This window comes from Desmodus rotundus, chromosome 11 (genome assembly GCF_022682495.2).
Source record: "Desmodus rotundus isolate HL8 chromosome 11, HLdesRot8A.1, whole genome shotgun sequence".
Classification (NCBI taxonomy): Eukaryota; Metazoa; Chordata; class Mammalia; order Chiroptera; family Phyllostomidae; genus Desmodus; species Desmodus rotundus.
Genome location: NC_071397.1, coordinates 83,744,400 through 83,762,434, shown reverse-complemented (window position 1 = coordinate 83,762,434; position 18,035 = coordinate 83,744,400). Strand labels below are relative to the sequence as shown.

General features: G+C 35.0%; 1 protein-coding gene across 11 annotated transcripts in view; it reads left to right on the top strand.

Annotated features, from left to right (window-relative positions):
• The window catches only part of REPS1 (RALBP1 associated Eps domain containing 1), a 76,193-nt gene that overhangs the window by 29,512 nt on the left and 28,646 nt on the right, over positions 1 to 18,035 (top strand). For 10 of the 11 annotated variants that reach the window (XM_053914144.1, XM_053914140.1, XM_053914135.2 and 7 more), the window contains exons 2-8: positions 6,853 to 6,976; positions 8,604 to 8,800; positions 8,933 to 9,086; positions 9,601 to 9,725; positions 10,239 to 10,401; positions 10,675 to 10,738; positions 12,769 to 12,923. In XM_053914144.1, coding sequence (XP_053770119.1) covers positions 6,853 to 6,976; positions 8,604 to 8,800; positions 8,933 to 9,086; positions 9,601 to 9,725; positions 10,239 to 10,401; positions 10,675 to 10,738; positions 12,769 to 12,923 — 982 coding nt within the window. The remainder of the gene's footprint in view (positions 1 to 6,852; positions 6,977 to 8,603; positions 8,801 to 8,932; positions 9,087 to 9,600; positions 9,726 to 10,238; positions 10,402 to 10,674; positions 10,739 to 12,768; positions 12,924 to 18,035) is intronic. The other variant, XM_053914139.2, reaches the window with a different exon arrangement.

Here is an 18,035-nt window from a genome sequence, read left to right as displayed (position 1 = left end):
GGTGCTTTCTCAAAATAAGCAATCTACTTCCCAGGCTTTTGCAGGCTTTGGATTGATTTACCTCCCAACCAATCCCTTCTTTCCCCAGGCTAGATTGACAGGCCTATTTGGTCTAGCACCTTTCCCTGCTCTATTTTCACTTCTATTGCTTAGGTGCTTGCTTTTCCTCGCTCCCATCTGGCAATCTGGTACCACAGTGGGGGAAGGAAAGAGTGTTAATCCCATTGGCAGAGCAATGCTGAAATTCCCTGGAAGACAGAGATGTAGCTTCCTGGCTGGCAAGCAGACAGGCTCATGCTTCCCATTTTACTAAGCTCAATGTATAAGTCTCATTTGCTCCCCTTTTCTAACTCAATACTGACAGTAACAGTTACGAGTGTTAGGCTTCCCAAGTAGCCCCTTGAACTTGTCATGCTTGCTACTTAGCCCAATTTTCTTTCACAGCTGTCATCCTTAACTTTATTTCCCCAATTTCTTGGTGTATATCTACTTTTTCCCGGATGCCCTGTCTCCAAATTTTGCTGAATAACACCTTCAAATACTTCTCCAAGGAAGAGTTCATAGGAGGTAAACTTTATTTCTGCATCTGTTAAAGTGTCTGCTTATGGTAGTTCGGATATTGAATTCTAAGTTGAAAATAATTTTTTCTCAGCACCTTGAGGATGTTGCTTCATTGTTTTCTGATACTCAGTGTTACTGATGAGAAGTGTGATTCCAGTTAATATTTCTTCTTAGGTGTTAAGCGTCTCCCCTTTATCCACCTGCCCTAAGCCTACTCTGGGTGCTCTTGGGATCTTTGTTTTATCGGAAGTTCCACAGAAATGTGTTTAGGAATTCTTTACCCCATTGTGTTGAGCACTCAGTATACTCTCTCAGTATGAACAACTTTTGTCCTTTAGCTGTGGGGAAAACTCTTGTTCTTGAATTATGACTCTTCTCTTTTTTTCTGCATTTTAATTAAAATGTAGACTGCATTTTAATTAAAATTTAGTTATTCTAATTTCTCTTTGTTTCTTTTCTCTTACATTTTCCAATTCATCTTCCTTCCTTCTTCTGGAGAAATTTTTCTTTATTTTTATCTTCTAGTATTTCTGTTGAGCTTTGTGTATTTCCATACATCCTATTCTCTGTCTCCTTTTTGTAGTGTCCTGTTACTGTTTCATGGCTGCAGTATCACCTTAAATCTGTCAGAGGATACTCATTAGAGTATTTGCAAGTGTTCTTTCATTCCTGAATTACATCTTTCCCCTTAGAGTTTTTTCTTCATGTTTGTGAATTGGGCAGTTCTCTTTCATTTTGTAAGTTTTGCTCAGTTGTTTGTTGATCTTTGGTACCTGTTTGTACTTAAGGAGTCAGTAGAAAAGTAACCGAGCTTGGTGCTGCAGCATCACTCCTCACAAGGCTGCATTAGGAGCGGGCTGATTCTGACTCAAGCTGGATTACTAAATGCTAGAAATAGAAGCTTTTCTCCGGGCAACAGCTCCTATCCACATCAACCCTCCTAGTGTATTTCCCTGACCTTTCATTTTTTAGAGATACAACTTCCAGTTTTTTTGTTTGATTTTACTTGGAGGGTAAAGTCTGGTTGTTAGTATTCAGTGAGCAGCTGTAGAAATAAGGATCTTTACCTCTGTCCCAGTCTCACCCTTAGTCATAGCTAGCTTTTTGGGGCGAGGCCCTAAATTTTTCAGGGCATATTGATTCTTTCCCATGGGTATTCTTGGCACTAATTTCTCCCACCTTTCTGCATTAGGTATGACTCCATTTGTTTTCTGATTGCTAAACTTTATTGACATTTCTTGTCAGCTTATTGTTCTCCTTTCCCTCTATTTTTGTGGATTTATTCCCTGTGTCATTTTCATAAGCTTCCTGACGGCAGAGGATAAATTCCAGTCCTCAGTGTATTGTTTTAATCAGAAGTTCAAAATACTTAAGAAGGCATGAGAGCATCCTTGATTTTAGAGTACTTTTCTTCAAAAACTATAATAATCCTACTTTGGTACCTAAAGGCATTAGCTCTCAGCTCTGAAGAAAATGTGCTTTTCAAGAATGACTTGGTCTCTGAAATCCCTGACTATATAAAGTATATATGATGAGGGTGATAAAGAAGTGCTTTTTAAGTGCTTTATTAACTGTAGACTCATTGAATCCTCACAGCAACTGTATGAGGTAGTGTATTTTACCAGTTTACATGTGAGGAAACAGGCACTGTAGAAGTTACGTACCTTGCTCAAGTGCTGCATGAATGATACAGAACAATTCTCTAGTCACCCTGATCTCTATAGGTATTCAAGTGGACTACAGTCTAGTTTATTTTCCCAGATGTCAGGGACTATCTGGTAAATATGATGGAACAGAGAAGAGAAATCAATCCTGACTTCTTTAAGGCTGGTATACCTTTGTGAAGTTTGTGAAGCCAATAAAATGAATGACAACTCTGACCTCTCTCTTGCTTAGACCAGGCAGCCAGGCAGTCATTGGGATGGTACAGTCCTTCAGAGTGTGTAGCACGTGAGCAGGTGCATTTTAAAGCTCATTCCATTTCTAGACATTTGTTCTACAGTTGTAAACGTGTACAAAATACAAGTACAGGATTATTTTTGAAATTATTTCTAATGGAAAGTTGGAAAAAACTTAAATGTCCATCATCAGTAGGGGATTAGTTAATTTGTAATAGGTATATCTGTGTAATGGAATGCTATATAAAGAGTAATCAAAGAACTTTGTATGCTGATATAAAAAGATGTTTGAGTAATATGTAAAAAGTATCTAGTATGACCCTATATTTGTAAAAAGTATGTGTATTACATATGTGTGCTCATGTATTTATATACATGTAGGAAAAATTGGAAGAACACATGAAAGGAATTGTTATTTCTGATGGGAATTGTGGGAACTTTTCATTCTGTATCCTTAAGTACTATTTCATTTGTTTTTCCATGAGTACGTAAATTTTATAATGTTAATAAAATAAAGCTTAATAGTTTATAGTAACTATCAGCAGTGTACCAGCCACCACTAGCTGGGTTTCCTAGTTAAGTCGGAATCTAATGGAAGGGGCCTGGGATTCTGTGTCCCAGAAGTTGAAGTGGTTTCACTGGAGCGAAAAAGAGGAGCTTGTGCACAAATGCACAAAATTTAGAGTAAGGTGAAATTGCCACAGAGAGTCCATTAAAACAACGAGACTACTTTGAATAATAGGCTGAGCTAATAATAAATATAAAAATTTGGAGGTGATAAGTGATTTTCTAGGAAATTATTATGTATTCTATTCTAGAGATAGAAACCCTGGTTTATACCAAATAACATTGAATAACGTGGAGACACATGTCAAAGATGTACATGTCCACCCTGTGTTATAGGTGAATTCTTAACACATTTTTAAGGAACATATAATTGCTAACCTATTTAAAGTATTTCAGACCAGAGAGGAAAAAAAGTAAAGCTTGCTAGTTGTGTTTACAAAGCCAACATATTCCGAACCTTCCAGATACAGGTTTTTTTTTTTTTTATCTTAAAGCTTAATCACTTTAAAATTGTGGTTAAAATATTTTAGGTATTTTGTTTTTAAAGTAATACATCGTGACTGAATGGAATTCATTTCAGGTAGGGATCAAAGGATGGTTTGATGTTAGGAACTCTGTTAGTAGAATTATTAATATTGATAGACCAATGAGAAAAATTATGATCTTCTAGTTTTCTGCCCAAATATGCACAAAGTAAAATTAACACCTATTTGTGGTTTTTGAAAATGAGAAACAAAAACAAAGCTAGAGTAGTGGAGCTTCTGAGTAGTTACTTACTAGGACAAAGCTATTGCAGAGCGTTTACACCGCTGTCGTGCTTAGTGATAAGACAGTAGAAGTTGTCTTGTCAAAGTTAGGAATATGACTATAAGTAAATTGCCATTCTAGTGAAAACCTCGGTTTATTTTGATACATGATTCTAAGGATTTATTTGGAAGAAGAATATGAGAATAGCCTTGAAAATTCTAAATAAGGAAAAAAAATTGAGAGCTAGGCTAACCTTATGAGATATTTAAATATTATAAAGCTAAAGTAATTTTAAAAACAGGTCTACGTTAGCTATACAGAACTGCGTAGGATAGCAAGCCAGAGATACTTACAAGTTTGAGTGGTTTTTCAAGTTTCTGGAGATGAGATGAGAAACAAGCACTCTCATACTGACAGTGGGAGAATAAATTTCAGTAACCTTTTTGAAAGGCAGTTGGTGAGAGCTATTTCATTTTCAAATATACAAATACTTTGGTCCCGCACTTTTGCCTTTAGGAATTTTTTCCAAATATTTCTTAAGTGACACATTTTGTCTAATTCACAAGATTGTGATTATAAATCAGACTTTTTGATTCTGTTTCATCAGAGATTAGTTTTGTAAATTGTATGTCACAGCTCCTTTCCTCCTTCCTCTCCCCCCCCATATTTATTTATTTATTTATTTGAGAGCGGGGAAGGGAGGGAGAAAGAGAAGGAGAAACATCGATTGGTTGCCTCTCGTATGGGTCCCGTCAGGAAACCTAACCTGCAGCCCAGGCATGTGCCCTGACCAGGAATTGAACCTGCGACCTCTCACTTTGTGGGAGACACCCAACCAACTGAGCTGCATAGGCAGGGCCCTCCTTTCTCTTGCTCTCAAGAGCTTGTGGCCTTTCCAATTGGTGTAGTTGGGAGAGCTAATCAGTGAGACACATGACTGATTGGGGCCACAAAGTGAGGCTTTTAGCTGGTGCAGCTGGAGCAGTGGTGAAGAAATAACTGCCCTACAGCCCTTTTCCTCTCCCTTTTCAAACTTTTTCTTCATCTTTTGAAAAACTTTATTCTATTTAATTTTTTTCCCATTACCCTTTGTTCCCCTTGTACTCAAATTATTTTCTTTTCACGCTTCCTGGGGTGGGATTTGGGCATACAGACTCAACATTTCGGCATGTGTGATGCAGTAGACTGGTAGTGTGCTTCCTTGCTCTCCGGACCACTCTGGAAAGAGTTATGTTTTTGGAATAAAAAGACCTAGTTTCTAGTGCCAGTTCTTCCCCTGACTAGCTCTGAGATTTAGGGACAAGCAATATTACCTTCCCAAACTTTCTTTCAGAACCAAGCATCTTAACCTGTTTAGTACCTGTCTTTCCACTTAAATTCCTCCTGTTCATTCCTTAACTCATTGCAAACTGTATTTTACCCTGCCACATCTCTACTTAAGCAGCAAAAACCTCCTAATTACAAAATACAGAGTACAGTTCCTCCCTTGTTTATTTGGTCCTGCTGTTTCTCTTTTTTATAAATTATTTATCAATTTTCTGAGCAAATGATAATATATTTTTTGGTAGCACTGCAATAACTGTAGACTCATGTAGTGAAAACAGAAATATCCCTTAATCTCAGAAATAAATACTGGCATATTCACTGCCATTTATATGTATATAAATGAAATTGGAATTAGATTTATATACTTCCTTTTTAAAATAACATTAATACTATAAGCAGTGAGTTTTAGAGGCTGTATAGTTAGTTTTCTTATATGGTTATTCCGTAAGTCATTTTATCTATTTTTTTCTTGTGATAAGTTTAATTGTCTTCACCTTTTGGTACTTTCCTCCTGCCTTTTCCATAGACTTCTCTGTGCCCTTTAGGTGTCGGTGTTCTCTGGCATTTCCTTTCACTGCTCTGGGCTTGCAGGTAATCTCACTTCCTGCCCCAGGTACGGTCATCACCTATTGTCTACTTCCCAAGTATGGAGCCCATTTCCACAGCTCACTCCCTTCTGGACACTCCCTCTGCATTTCTAGCTGTTCCCTGGGTATCTCTCCCTGAGTGTCCCACAGGCCCCTGAAATGGATGTAACAAGGCTAAATAAACCATATGTTTCCTTGTAGGTTCTCCCTTTAGCTACTAACATATACCTACCATATTTTAGATGCTTTGCTTTATAAACACATCTAAGATGTGTAATGATTTCTTAAGGGATGTCAAGTGGGCAGAAAAGGGTAGTGGATAAGGGTAATAATCCTACAAAATGCCTACATAACCTACAAGACTGTGCGCCCTTCCTTTCCTAACTCTCTTGCCCTCCTTTTCCTCATAGTTCCCTTAATGTAAACCTGCCTCTTTATCCTCCTTGGCTTTTTAAACAAATTTTTTAAATTTTAAAAGAAATTTATATAATGTTTATTGATTTATTGATTTTAGGGAAAGAGAGAGAGGAATTGGGGAGGGGGGGAGAGAGAGAGAGAGAGAGAGAGAGAGAGAAACATGGATTGGTTGCCTCCCATTCACACCGCGACCTGAGATTGAACCCACAGCCTAGATATATGCCCTGACTGGGAATCGAACCTCCAACCTTTTGGTGTACCGAAAATAAGAAAATGTCGTACCCTTAATCTCACTTACAAAATTGCTGGTAGAATTTTTGTATGTCTGGTTATTTTCAAATTTGTGTTGATGTGGTTCAAATGTGTCCTGTCTTTTTTCCACTTAATACATGATTTTATGATTTTTACTTTAAATGGCTGCAAAATAATCTGTAAGTTGCATGGCCCTGTTGTATGCACAGTGTTTGTGAAGAAGTGTGGATGGTACATTATTTCTAAAAAATATGACTCCTATAAAAAAGTTATTCTAATAAAATAAAATTGCTTAGCACATTGATTTTAGTAAGTAGGAGAACAATAACCTGCTCATTTAAGGTCAGTGCCTTTTTGTTTTCAAACCAACCTGAAACTTGAGGAAGTAGGTCATCAAGTTGAGAGTAATATGTCAGCTATGTATTTTTGGAGAAGTTATCAACAAGAGTTAGATAATTACTGTTATAAATCTTATGTTACATTGTGTTCTTTTACAGATTATGGAGCTTTGTGGTGCAACAAGACTTGGTTATTTTGGAAGAAGTCAGTTCTATATTGCTTTGAAACTTGTAGCTGTGGCCCAGTCTGGTTTCCCTTTAAGAGTGGAAAGTATTAATACAGGTAAATATGGGATACATTAGTAACTGAAATGAAAATAGACTTCTGATCACAAATCTTGTGAATTCATTACAAATTCATTACAAATGATGAGTCTTTCTGATATGCTAGTGGCATTTGTGACCTTGAGTAAAAGTGTCCTGATGTTATTCTCACCACTATACTTCTAAAAATTTGTGATTATTCAAAAACATTTATCTTAAATATTATTACATATATGTACTGTACTTCATACATATTTAATTATATACAACTATTAAAATGGTGATTTTATAGCATAAATTTATTAAGAATTGCTTAGAATTTAGGTGAATAATTTCAACAAGGTTAAGTGGTGAATTGCAGTGACCTTCATATATACTTTCTTTATATTTTTGTCTAAGTATAAAGCAACATTATACTTTGTTTTCTTGTTTGTGAAGACTATGAAAGCGTCATAGAATTAGAAGTATTAGTTAAACAAAACTTTCTGATTGATAGACAATATTAAAATTGGCAGACTGAAACCTGGTTACAGACATCTAACTGCCTTGTAAGTATCACCTAGGATAATTAGTTTCTCTGCTACTTGGACGTGTGTTGATATTAAAGTAGATGGAAACTTTAAGCATTTAAATGCAGGGAGTTTTATAGTTTTCATAGGGAAAAAGGGAAAGAGAAAACTGCATTATCTATAATACAGTAGTTTTCAGTACCAGTTTAGTTTATTAGTCAGTTGGATGTTTTCATTGTGGACCTCAGGTTTGCCACACATTCCTCTAGTGTTGAGAGTTTACATTCTTTTCAGGTACTTTGAATTCTTTACATACATATTGAATAAATTTAATCTCTCCCTTAGTGTGGAGATTCTCAGGAGCCACGCAGGTAGTCATAGTGGAGGGAAGTACATTTTCTTCTAAAAATGATTGTGCTGCTGTATTATTCTGCTCTAAAAGTATGAGTTATGACTGACCTGCAGAGAAGTTTTTTATTTTTCTTCATTTAAAATTGAATGTAGAGAATCTCCCTGTAGGAGTGAAATAAGCCAGACTAAAATTCATAGATGGAGCAGTTTATATTGTATCTTTGGTAGGTGAATAGTAAGATAGTTTTAGGAATTTCTGCCATGAAAATGTCTAGATTAATCTAGTCTGAAACTTAGTGACATATTTTGTGTTTTACTTTGAATTCTAACATCTTTCTTTAGAGAATCAGTGTTAAGTAGAAACAGCCTAGGCTTTGTGGTCAGACTGACCTGGATTTAGATGTTGTCAGTTACCACTGGTGACTGGCATCTTGCAGCCTCAGTTTCTGTACGTGTAAAGTAGGGACTTTGCAAGTTTGTAATGGTTATGAGATGCAGTAAATATAAAGTGCAAATGTAGGACTAGACATGCAGTGGACATTGAATACAGCTGTTGTTAAAACCTCTTAGAAGGACAATTTGGTGTTGCTGTTTCTGTTTCTTTCCAGGTTATAATCTCCCTTAACAATCTAAGGCAGACGGTGGACTAAATTTCATGATAGACATTTTATGTTTCTGTATCAGTTTTTATAAAATTCTTTCTCATATCTAATTCATCTCAATTTCAGTTTTTAGTGTGTACATCATTTTTTATTTTAAAGTAATAATTATTTTCATGGTTAACAGTAAAGGACCTTCCTCTGCCAAGATTTATTGCTTCAAAGAATGAACAGGAATCTCGCCACGCAGCCTCATATTCTTCGGATTCTGAAAATCAGGGGTCTTACTCTGGTGTGATTCCTCCGCCACCTGGAAGGGGGCAGGTGAAGAAAGGGTCCGTAAGCCACGACACTGTCCAGTCGCGCACGTCTGCGGATCAGCAGGTAGTCACATGCATGTCGCTGTTACCAGCTGACATCCTGTGTGGATGCTTACGCTAAAACTTTTACCGAGCGCCTTAATAATGAGCATGCTGCCTTGAAATTAAAATTTAAAAACAGTAATACTTGTTCTAGGAACCTGCCTCTCCAGTGGTTTCTCCACAGCAGTCACCACCAACTTCTCCTCACACTTGGAGGAAGCACAGCCGACATCCCAGTGGAGGAAATAGTGAGAGGCCTCTTGCAGGACCTGGGCCCTTATGGTCTCCCTTTGGTGAAGCACAATCAGGTATTTAGAAGTTCTAGGGTAACATTCATTGAATAAAGGTGTAGATGGAAGGAAACTTGATAACATTTCTTTAAGAGTTGCCTCCAAGACAATTTCTAATTATAAGTTAAACGCCGTAAATAGAGCAAAAACCAACTATGCGAATTTGTAAGTAGATGGATCACTTTAAACAGTGGTAATTCCTTTTACTTATATCTACAATGTTTAGGAAAAAAAATTATAGATACCAGATTCCCTGAAGGTGAAATGAGTATAAATAATTATTTCCCAGGATATTAGGTATATATTATATTAGTTTCAGTATTGACAAGGAAACCTCAATAATAATTTAATAGATTTAAATGAGATAATTTTAAATTGACAGAAAAGATTTCATTTTTAGAAAATACCATTTCTTCAAAGTTAGAGCTTGAAAGAATACTTATATAATGTGTGTGTGGTGAGTTTACAATAAAAAGCCTGGTCACTTTTTTCTTTGAAAGTGAGCCAGCATGTTTATCCATTCTGCTTGTAGGTTCCTCTGCTGGTGACGCAGTGTGGTCAGGGCACTCTCCACCTCCTCCTCAAGAAAACTGGGTCAGTTTCGCAGATACTCCTCCAACCAGTACTCTTTTACCCATGCATCCTGCTTCTGTCCAGGTGTGACATTTTACTGGTATTGCATTTTTATTTGCTTCATTCAGAGTATTGCTGCAGTCATTGTTTTTATGTTTTGCTGTGCAGATTTTATAAATGCAAGTTAATTCTTTTATTTCATAAAAAAACAGAACTTAGCTCTGTGCCTTTTCTTCAAGTTTGTTATCACTGAAATGTTTCACTAAAAGTTTTGACTGGTTTTCTTTCTAATTCCTTAGTGAGCTTTGGAAAGGTTTTGGCATCCAGGAATATATTTGCTTGGCTTTCTTAGCACATTTCCATAACTTTCTGTTGCTTACATATTGCTGTCATTCTACACATTTATATAATCATGGTCCAAAAACATTCAATAACCTGGTTATAAATATGTGGTTTGCTGATGAGTTTGTGAAGACTTCTTATATTTTAAACATCCACAAAAAGTAAGTTTTACTTTCAAAGATAAGCAACCTAGCAGTCTTGGTCCATGTAATCATATAGATAGATATTGTACTGAGGAAAAATTTTTCATTACAGGACCAGACAACAGTACGAACTGTAGCATCAGCTACAACTGCCAATGAGATTCGTAGGCAATCCAGTAGTTATGATGATCCCTGGAAAATAACAGATGAACAAAGACAGTATTATGTAAACCAGTTTAAAACCATTCAGCCTGATCTAAATGGATTTATTCCAGGTGAGTTGTTAAAAACAAATTCTTCTAGATGGGAACATTCAAAGTCTCAATTTCATAATCTCAAAGACATGGTTTTATTGGTCAGAGATTATAAAAGAGAATTAATTCTCAAATTGCCTAGATAGAGCTTATAATCACTGGAAACCAAAACATGCCATATATACACGTTAAGTTTACCTTTTTTTCAGTGAAAAAGGTCTTAAGACTTACACATGCTATTCTTGGATCTCTAAATTCAGATTAATGCTAAACAACACTGTTTTAATATTTCAGGATCTGCAGCTAAAGAGTTTTTTACAAAATCAAAGCTTCCTATTCTTGAACTTTCTCATATTTGGTAAGTGTGGTATATTTTAGTTGGGTAATGTGGGTTGTTTCAAAGGAGTTTCCTGCAGGTATATCTTTTTAACCTTAATAAACAAATGATTACACTAACCTTTTCAAGAATGTTCTTAACTCAGTATTGGCCTTAAAATAGTAAGCTTCTCTCTCACTCTCCAGAAACAAAATAAAGTGATATTGGTATAGTAGTTCTTTAAAAAGTGCTAAAGTCTTTAAGCAGCATTAGTCGTCTCTTGTTGCTAGTATAATGCATGGAATAAAAGTTAGTTTGCTTATACATGATTATGTTTATTTTATTTGAATTTAAGCAAGTTTACTTAGTCCTATACTAGCCATGAGTTTGAGAACAGTGCTTAGCACCCATTTAAATACAGACTTAAGACTCTGGATGGTTGCTATATGTTTGGAATTAATCATTAAATTACAATCACATACTACTTTTTTAAAACAATTATCAGACTTGGTTGGTGTTCCTCAGTTGGTTGGAGAGTCGTCCTATAAACCGAAAAGTCACATGTTCGATTCCCAGTCAGGGCACATACCTAGGTTGTGGGTTTGGTCCCTAGTTGGGGCACATATGAGAGGTAACTGATCAATCTTTCTTTCTCTCCCTTCCCCTCTCTCTAAAATTATGAAGCATGTCCTCAGGTGAGGATAAAAAGAAAAACAATTATCAGATAAACACACACATTGTTTCTACTTTATATCAATATATTTATCTATATTCTAAATTTTAATAGGACTTTTAGTAGCACAGAGTGCTATAGTAGGAGGTAGATAATGCCTAACACCAAAAATCAAGAACTAGTAATATATTCATTCTTTTTATAATTTAAGGTGATAAATACAAAAATGGTTGCACCTGCATCTAGGAAATGGAAGGATTGGAGGGCGGGGCTGCTCTTTTTGTATAAAGCCTTGTAGTTGTACTGGGTGCTTTAAAGTACATGCATGTATAGACCTTTAATAACAATACAAACAAAGTTGTAGAAAATTTTATTGACTTATTAAATAAACCTGACTTCAACTAAATCTGGTTTCTAAAAATGCATATGAGGTCTGTCCAGAAAAATGCAGCCATTGTTAATAAGTCTAGTTTGCGGGGTATCGATGTGACCTGGCAGCTAAGGAGAGTGGCTGGAATGCTCACGTGTGAACAGTGATAACTTCACTGTACTAGTAATTGGGGGCAGTAGACAGCGTTGAGTGAGCACGTGTACTGTGTGGCCATTGATTCAAAATGACTGAGTGAGTAGAGCAACAAATCTGCATCAGATTTTGCATTAAGCTTGAAAATTCCTCTGCAGAAACTATTCAGATGATGCAGAAGGCCACAGCTATGGGTAACTGGTGATTGGCAGCTTCATCATGACAACATGCCTGCTCATGCATCACATCTTATGCAGAGTTTTTTGGTGAAACATCAAATCACCAAGGTGACTCAGCCCTGCTACAGCTCAGATTTAGCACCCTGTGACTTCTTGCTTTTCCCAAACTAAAATCACCTTTCAAAGGGAAGAGATTTCAGACCCTCTATGAGATTCAGCAAAATACTAAGGGGCAGCTGTTGGTGATTGGGAGAACTGTGTGAGGTCACAAGGTGCCCTCTTTGAAGGCGACTGAGGCGTCATTGTCTTATGTACAGTGTTTTTTTATCTTCTGTTAATGTCTCTATATTTTTCATATGACATGGCTGGATACCTTCTGGACAGGCCCCATATGTGGTAAAGGTCTTTTTTTTTTTGGCTGACCTTATTTTGGGGGTTCTTTTTCAGCATTTTATTATGAAAATTTTAAGCACATAGGAAAGTTTAAAGGATTACTCCTTAAACCACCCACATGCCTATGGCCTATATCCTACAGTTAACATTTTGCTACATTTGCTTTGTTACATATCTTCCCACCTATGGGATTTTTAAAGTTATTGTTTGTACTTTTTCTGAGAAAGGATTTCTCTTTTTTTTTTGAGACATAAAAGGATCCAGAGGAGAATATGATTATATTCATGATAAGTTTGTCTTTTAGGGAACTCTCAGACTTTGATAAAGATGGAGCATTGACACTGGATGAGTTTTGTGCTGCTTTTCATCTGGTAGTTGCTAGGAAGAATGGCTATGACTTACCAGAAAAACTCCCTGAAAGTTTAATGCCCAAACTGATTGATTTGGAAGATTCAGCAGGTAAGATCCAGGAGCCTGAAGAGGCCTGATGGCATGCCTTGATAAGTAACACTTGGTTCTCAAAGCAAAATCAAGATGTAGATGTTAAAACTTAGGTTAAGAATGTAGACATTTCATCAGGAGCATGTAGATTTGCCACTAGAATAAGATGTACAGCCTGACCTTGCATTAATGTTTTGTCTCTTTAATCAGCTTTCAACAACAATAAAGAATATATGCCACAACTTTACTTGACACTTGTGACTTAGTGAGATTTGAAGAGCATTTCAGTGTCTTATTTTGCCATCCTTTAAATGCATTTTATATTGTCTGAAGTGGCTCAAGTAGCCTGTCTTCATTGTCAACATTTTTCCATTTCATGCCTCTTAACTTGTTGAAGGGAAATGCCTGGCTTATCATTGGACCTTTGCAATCCACAAGCATTTTCCTTTAAAAAGCCAATTTCTTCAGACTCTAAAGAAATCTGGAAATTTTGTGTTTGATGTAGATAATGTTGCATTGTTGATCATGTTTACAAGAATGCTTTTGTAAATGCTCATATTTACCGACAGCTTTATTTTAAAGGAAACAAGAATATAAGGGGTAAAAAATGAATACTTTAAAAAAAATTCTGAATGACTAAAAGGAAATCTAATGTTAAAGAGTCTAATTAAAATTAAATTAATTGTCTTTGGTTTTTCTATCTAAATTCTTTTTAGATATGATGGAAAGAACTTTATACTTTTAAAAGAGAAGTTAAAACAGAATTTGACTCTCAAAAGGGCATTCATCTACTAGACAGCATGTCTTTGACCCAGAGTTGCAGATGCTCTGACTTTATTGCCTGAATTATACGTTAGGAATCTTTTTGACAGTAATAGTCAAAAAGAAAAGGGTCTCCTTAGAGTCGGGAATCTGAGCGTGCTTCTAGTTTTGCTAATTACTCCTGTGACCTTGGGCAAGTTCTAACCATTTACTATATTATTTCCTTTTTGTTTCTCCACCTGAAATGTGGATTCAGTACCACTCACATTTCAGGACCTGAATTGTACACTGACTTTTTGTCAACCAATAAGTGGATTTAAAATTGTAGGGTTGGTTTTAGTTTTTTAGAAACATCCTATAAGAATCCTAGGATTTTCCTGATCATTTCAAGTAGTTATTAGGCATCAGTTAACATCTAACTTGAGCTAAAATGTTAGTATTTTTGTTGGGTAATTTTGCTTCAGAGTACTTGGATTTACCTAATTAAGAAATAAACAAAAAGAACTTCTTTGTTTGATTTATTCAGTAGTAGCTAAAAGGGAAGAAATTCTGATAGCTACAGACTTGCTGTGCCATTGATTTAGAAATTAGGCCCAATGTGTAGAGTTTTACTATGACTTTAATCCTTTGTAAACTGGTACCATATTAGTAAATCAAGCTTATTCTGTTACATGTCATTTTCTAGAGACTTGTCTGATTCTGTTATCTGTTGCATATAGGTTGGTAAATCTGGCTTTTGCATGTAGTCTTTTCTTTTCCTTTTATTAATTTAAATAAAATGTGGTTTTTTGTATATTTGATCTACTGCCTGAATTTTAAGGTCGATGATTCAAGGAGAAGTTCTTTCCTGGGCATATTTCTTTTTCTTTTTACTCCTGTTAGATCTTTTTAGCAAAGAGTCACTCTGATTTTTTTTGCCTGTGTATATCTGTACACTATTGTTTTAACTATAATTTTAAAGGTATCAAAGTCTCAGATAGTTTTTTCCCATTTCAAAATAATCTATATAGTTTTCTGATTTTACTTAAACATTTGTTCACACGACATTAAATTCAGATCTGTTTTGCCTACTTACAAATGATAAATTTGGAATTTTGTTAATTTAGGGGTTGGGAAATTGATGAATCTTTTTTCTCCCAGCTCTCATAAGCCTGAGACTGTTATGACACAAAGTTTTCGAGTATGGAAACTGTCATGTGGCACTGGATCAATCAAGATCTGTAAAAATCCTTTTAAATATCTGTGTTTTTAGAAGATCACGGTTGAAAGGGAAATACTCAAGCAGTATCTTTTTTATGACCTGAAAATTTAACATAATATTCCCTCTTTGGAGCCTTTCTGACTTAAACACAAAAGTAGTTTCTGTCTTCTCTGATCTTTCCTACATGCTGTTTATTGTGGCATACATCACACTGAATCCTGTTCTTTTTTTTTTTTCCTGTTTCTACCACTACACTCTGAGTTTCTTTTTTTTAAAAAAAAAAAGGAAATATATCCTTGACTGTGATACCCACAGGATCTAGCACTTTGCCAAGCATGTACTAAGTTGCTCAGTAAATAATTACTAAGTGAACTAATGCTAAATATGTGCCATTTTTAAAATGGGATGTTTTTCTTGACATATTTCTATCTTTGAAAATACAGTCTTTTGTTACATGTTTGTGATGTTGGGACAAACTAAAATATTTACTCCACAAGTATGTATTCTGTTTTTACAAGTTAATAACACAGGAAAATAGGTGGTGAAACTGATAACTTGAGTTACAGTTACTTGGAGAAATGAGCTAGGCTTTCTAGAGGCAGACATGGGTGGGATATACATATTTTTTCCAAAATTATTTGAACAAGTTTATGGAATTAAATATCAGATAAAAATAAAATAGCTAAGGATCATAGGTACAAGTACTTAAATGGACCTGAATTAAAATCCTTAATATTTAACATCAGTACTAAAAGAAAGCATACAGAAATTCATCTGTGGAAACAGCTTTCTGAAGCTGAATTCAAGAAAGAATGTTTTTCTTCTTTAAAATATATAGATAGATAGATAGATATAGATATATTATAAAGGTGACCCTCCAGCTTACCCCACAATACTGTATCTTCAAGGAAAAAAACAAACATGTTGAGATGCTTTGCATCTTAATCTCAGTCTCTGAAGAATCTTCTTTGTAGCATGGTTGCAATTTTACATATACTATATTTTATGGGATTATTTGATAAAATATCTCTATGTTAAACTAGAATAGAGGCCCTTGGATGGGCAGTAACAAGATTGATCTTGTTCATTATATCTCAGCAGCTAGTAGGGTGCAAATTAGTACATAAGTAGACATTTTTTTAATGACTGATTGAGTGAACTACTCATTTTTTAAACTGTTTTCTGTCTTCACAATGCTCACATGAGCAACTCAGTAATATCTGATTCAATGTTCAAAGAGGGAAAGGAATGCACACGCCCCATTCCGTGTCCTCCTTCATAGTCACTATTTATACAGTAAATTTGAGCAGATTTTCATTGTTGATATGGTGTATAACATAGATCCTCAAACTCCTAGAAGTACTTCTAACATGAATGTTTTTAAAAGCCAGAAGTTTTTTTTAATGAATAGTTTACCATAAAAATTTATAGTTGATACTAGTTTGACGTGCGTTAATCACTCTTAAGAGTTTCTCTGTATTTATCCAGAAAATTTTAACATGAAAGATTGCACAAGTAACATAATGCAGATATCTGTTTTAACACAAGTGTGTTCACACTATACATCCTTGATTGTTTTTTCTTATAATGTTGGACATCTTTGCACTTTGTCATCTACAGACTTGTTACCTTAATTTAAGCAGTCTCTTACTGATGGATTTTGAGGCAGTTTCTTGGCTTTACCTTTAAAACGGTGCTGCAGGGTACATGCTTCTACATATATCTTTGTTTTGTACCAAGAACCCAAGAATCTTTGTTTTTGAACAATTCACTCTCCAAGTGCTCTTAGTTGCAGAGGGAAAAATAATGAAAATATGCATTAATATTGATTATTGACTTTCCAATTAAGGAATTACTTCCCAAGGCCCCCCCCCATACATACACATTACAGTCTTGACACTAGAATTATTTAGCTCCAGATAGTTGGGTTTTATAGCTCACAAATCAGTACAATTGCAAATATTGGCAAAGGTGCACCATTTAATGAAATTGGTCAAAATAATTATATCTCAAATTTCTGGCAAAGACATTGACAAATAAGTCTAGATAGTATATGAAAAAATCTATACAAGATGACACATTAGAGGCTTTTAAAGATTCTGGTTTAAATATCAGTGGATTAGTAAGAGTCCTGGGGATACTTGATGACCCCCCCAATTATATTTTTGCAGAAGTGGCCTTAGTCTTTGCTATAGTGTTGTGAAAGTCAAAGGTGAAGGGAAGGTTGTCTGTCTTCCTCTGTTAGAATGAAAACTCCATGGAAATGGGAGCCTTGTCTTTTCAATACAACATTTTTATTTACTATTATTTATGTATAGGTCCTCATTAAATGTTCATCGACTGAATTCATGCCTTTATTAATTTTGCCACCAAATTGCACCCACAGAATTTAACATCTTTCATTCTTTGTTCTTCATTCTTATTTTCACAATTTTCTGTGTAAATTAAGACAAAGCCCTAATTAAATTTTTTTCTCTTTATGAAATTATAGTCCTTATTTTCAGTGGATTAACTTTAAATGGGCCTTTTCCATTTTTAGCTATCCTTGGCTAATGGGAACCTCTGAGATCTGTGATGTTTTTTGAAGTATAATAGCTGAATCAAGTAAGCTCTAAAATGTTGATCATTACTGAAAAAAAAAATCAGCCAGTACAATTTAATTAGTGTTTTGGGTGAATGTTTTGGTTCATTTCAAACCTTGTTGTACCCATTTTTACTTTTTTTTTATCTTTGATTTTAATTTAAAACTTAACAGACTTCCACACAAGCCATCTTAACGTTGGCTTACTAAGTTTCCTCTTGTGGCGTGTCAGGAGAAATGGAATTAATTTTGGAAATAAAATACAGTTTTTGATGCATATAATATTCAAAACAAAGCATACCTGAAATTGTCTATAATTTCCTTTTGCATATGCATTGCTTTATCCCTGGCTTTTAGATATAAATGAAAAAGGTACCATTTCTAGTTTTTCTTTAATAGTTAAAATTTATCAAAGCCTGTGTATTCTTTATTTTAAATATTTTTTCTTGTAAGAATGATATTGACATTTCAAATAAAAGGTATAGTTAACCTTTGCTTTGATGAGGCTATTAAGTGAGATTGGAACCTTGAATCTTTATGATTAAAAATTATTCCTACATGTTTGGCTACTTAAAAACAAAATAAG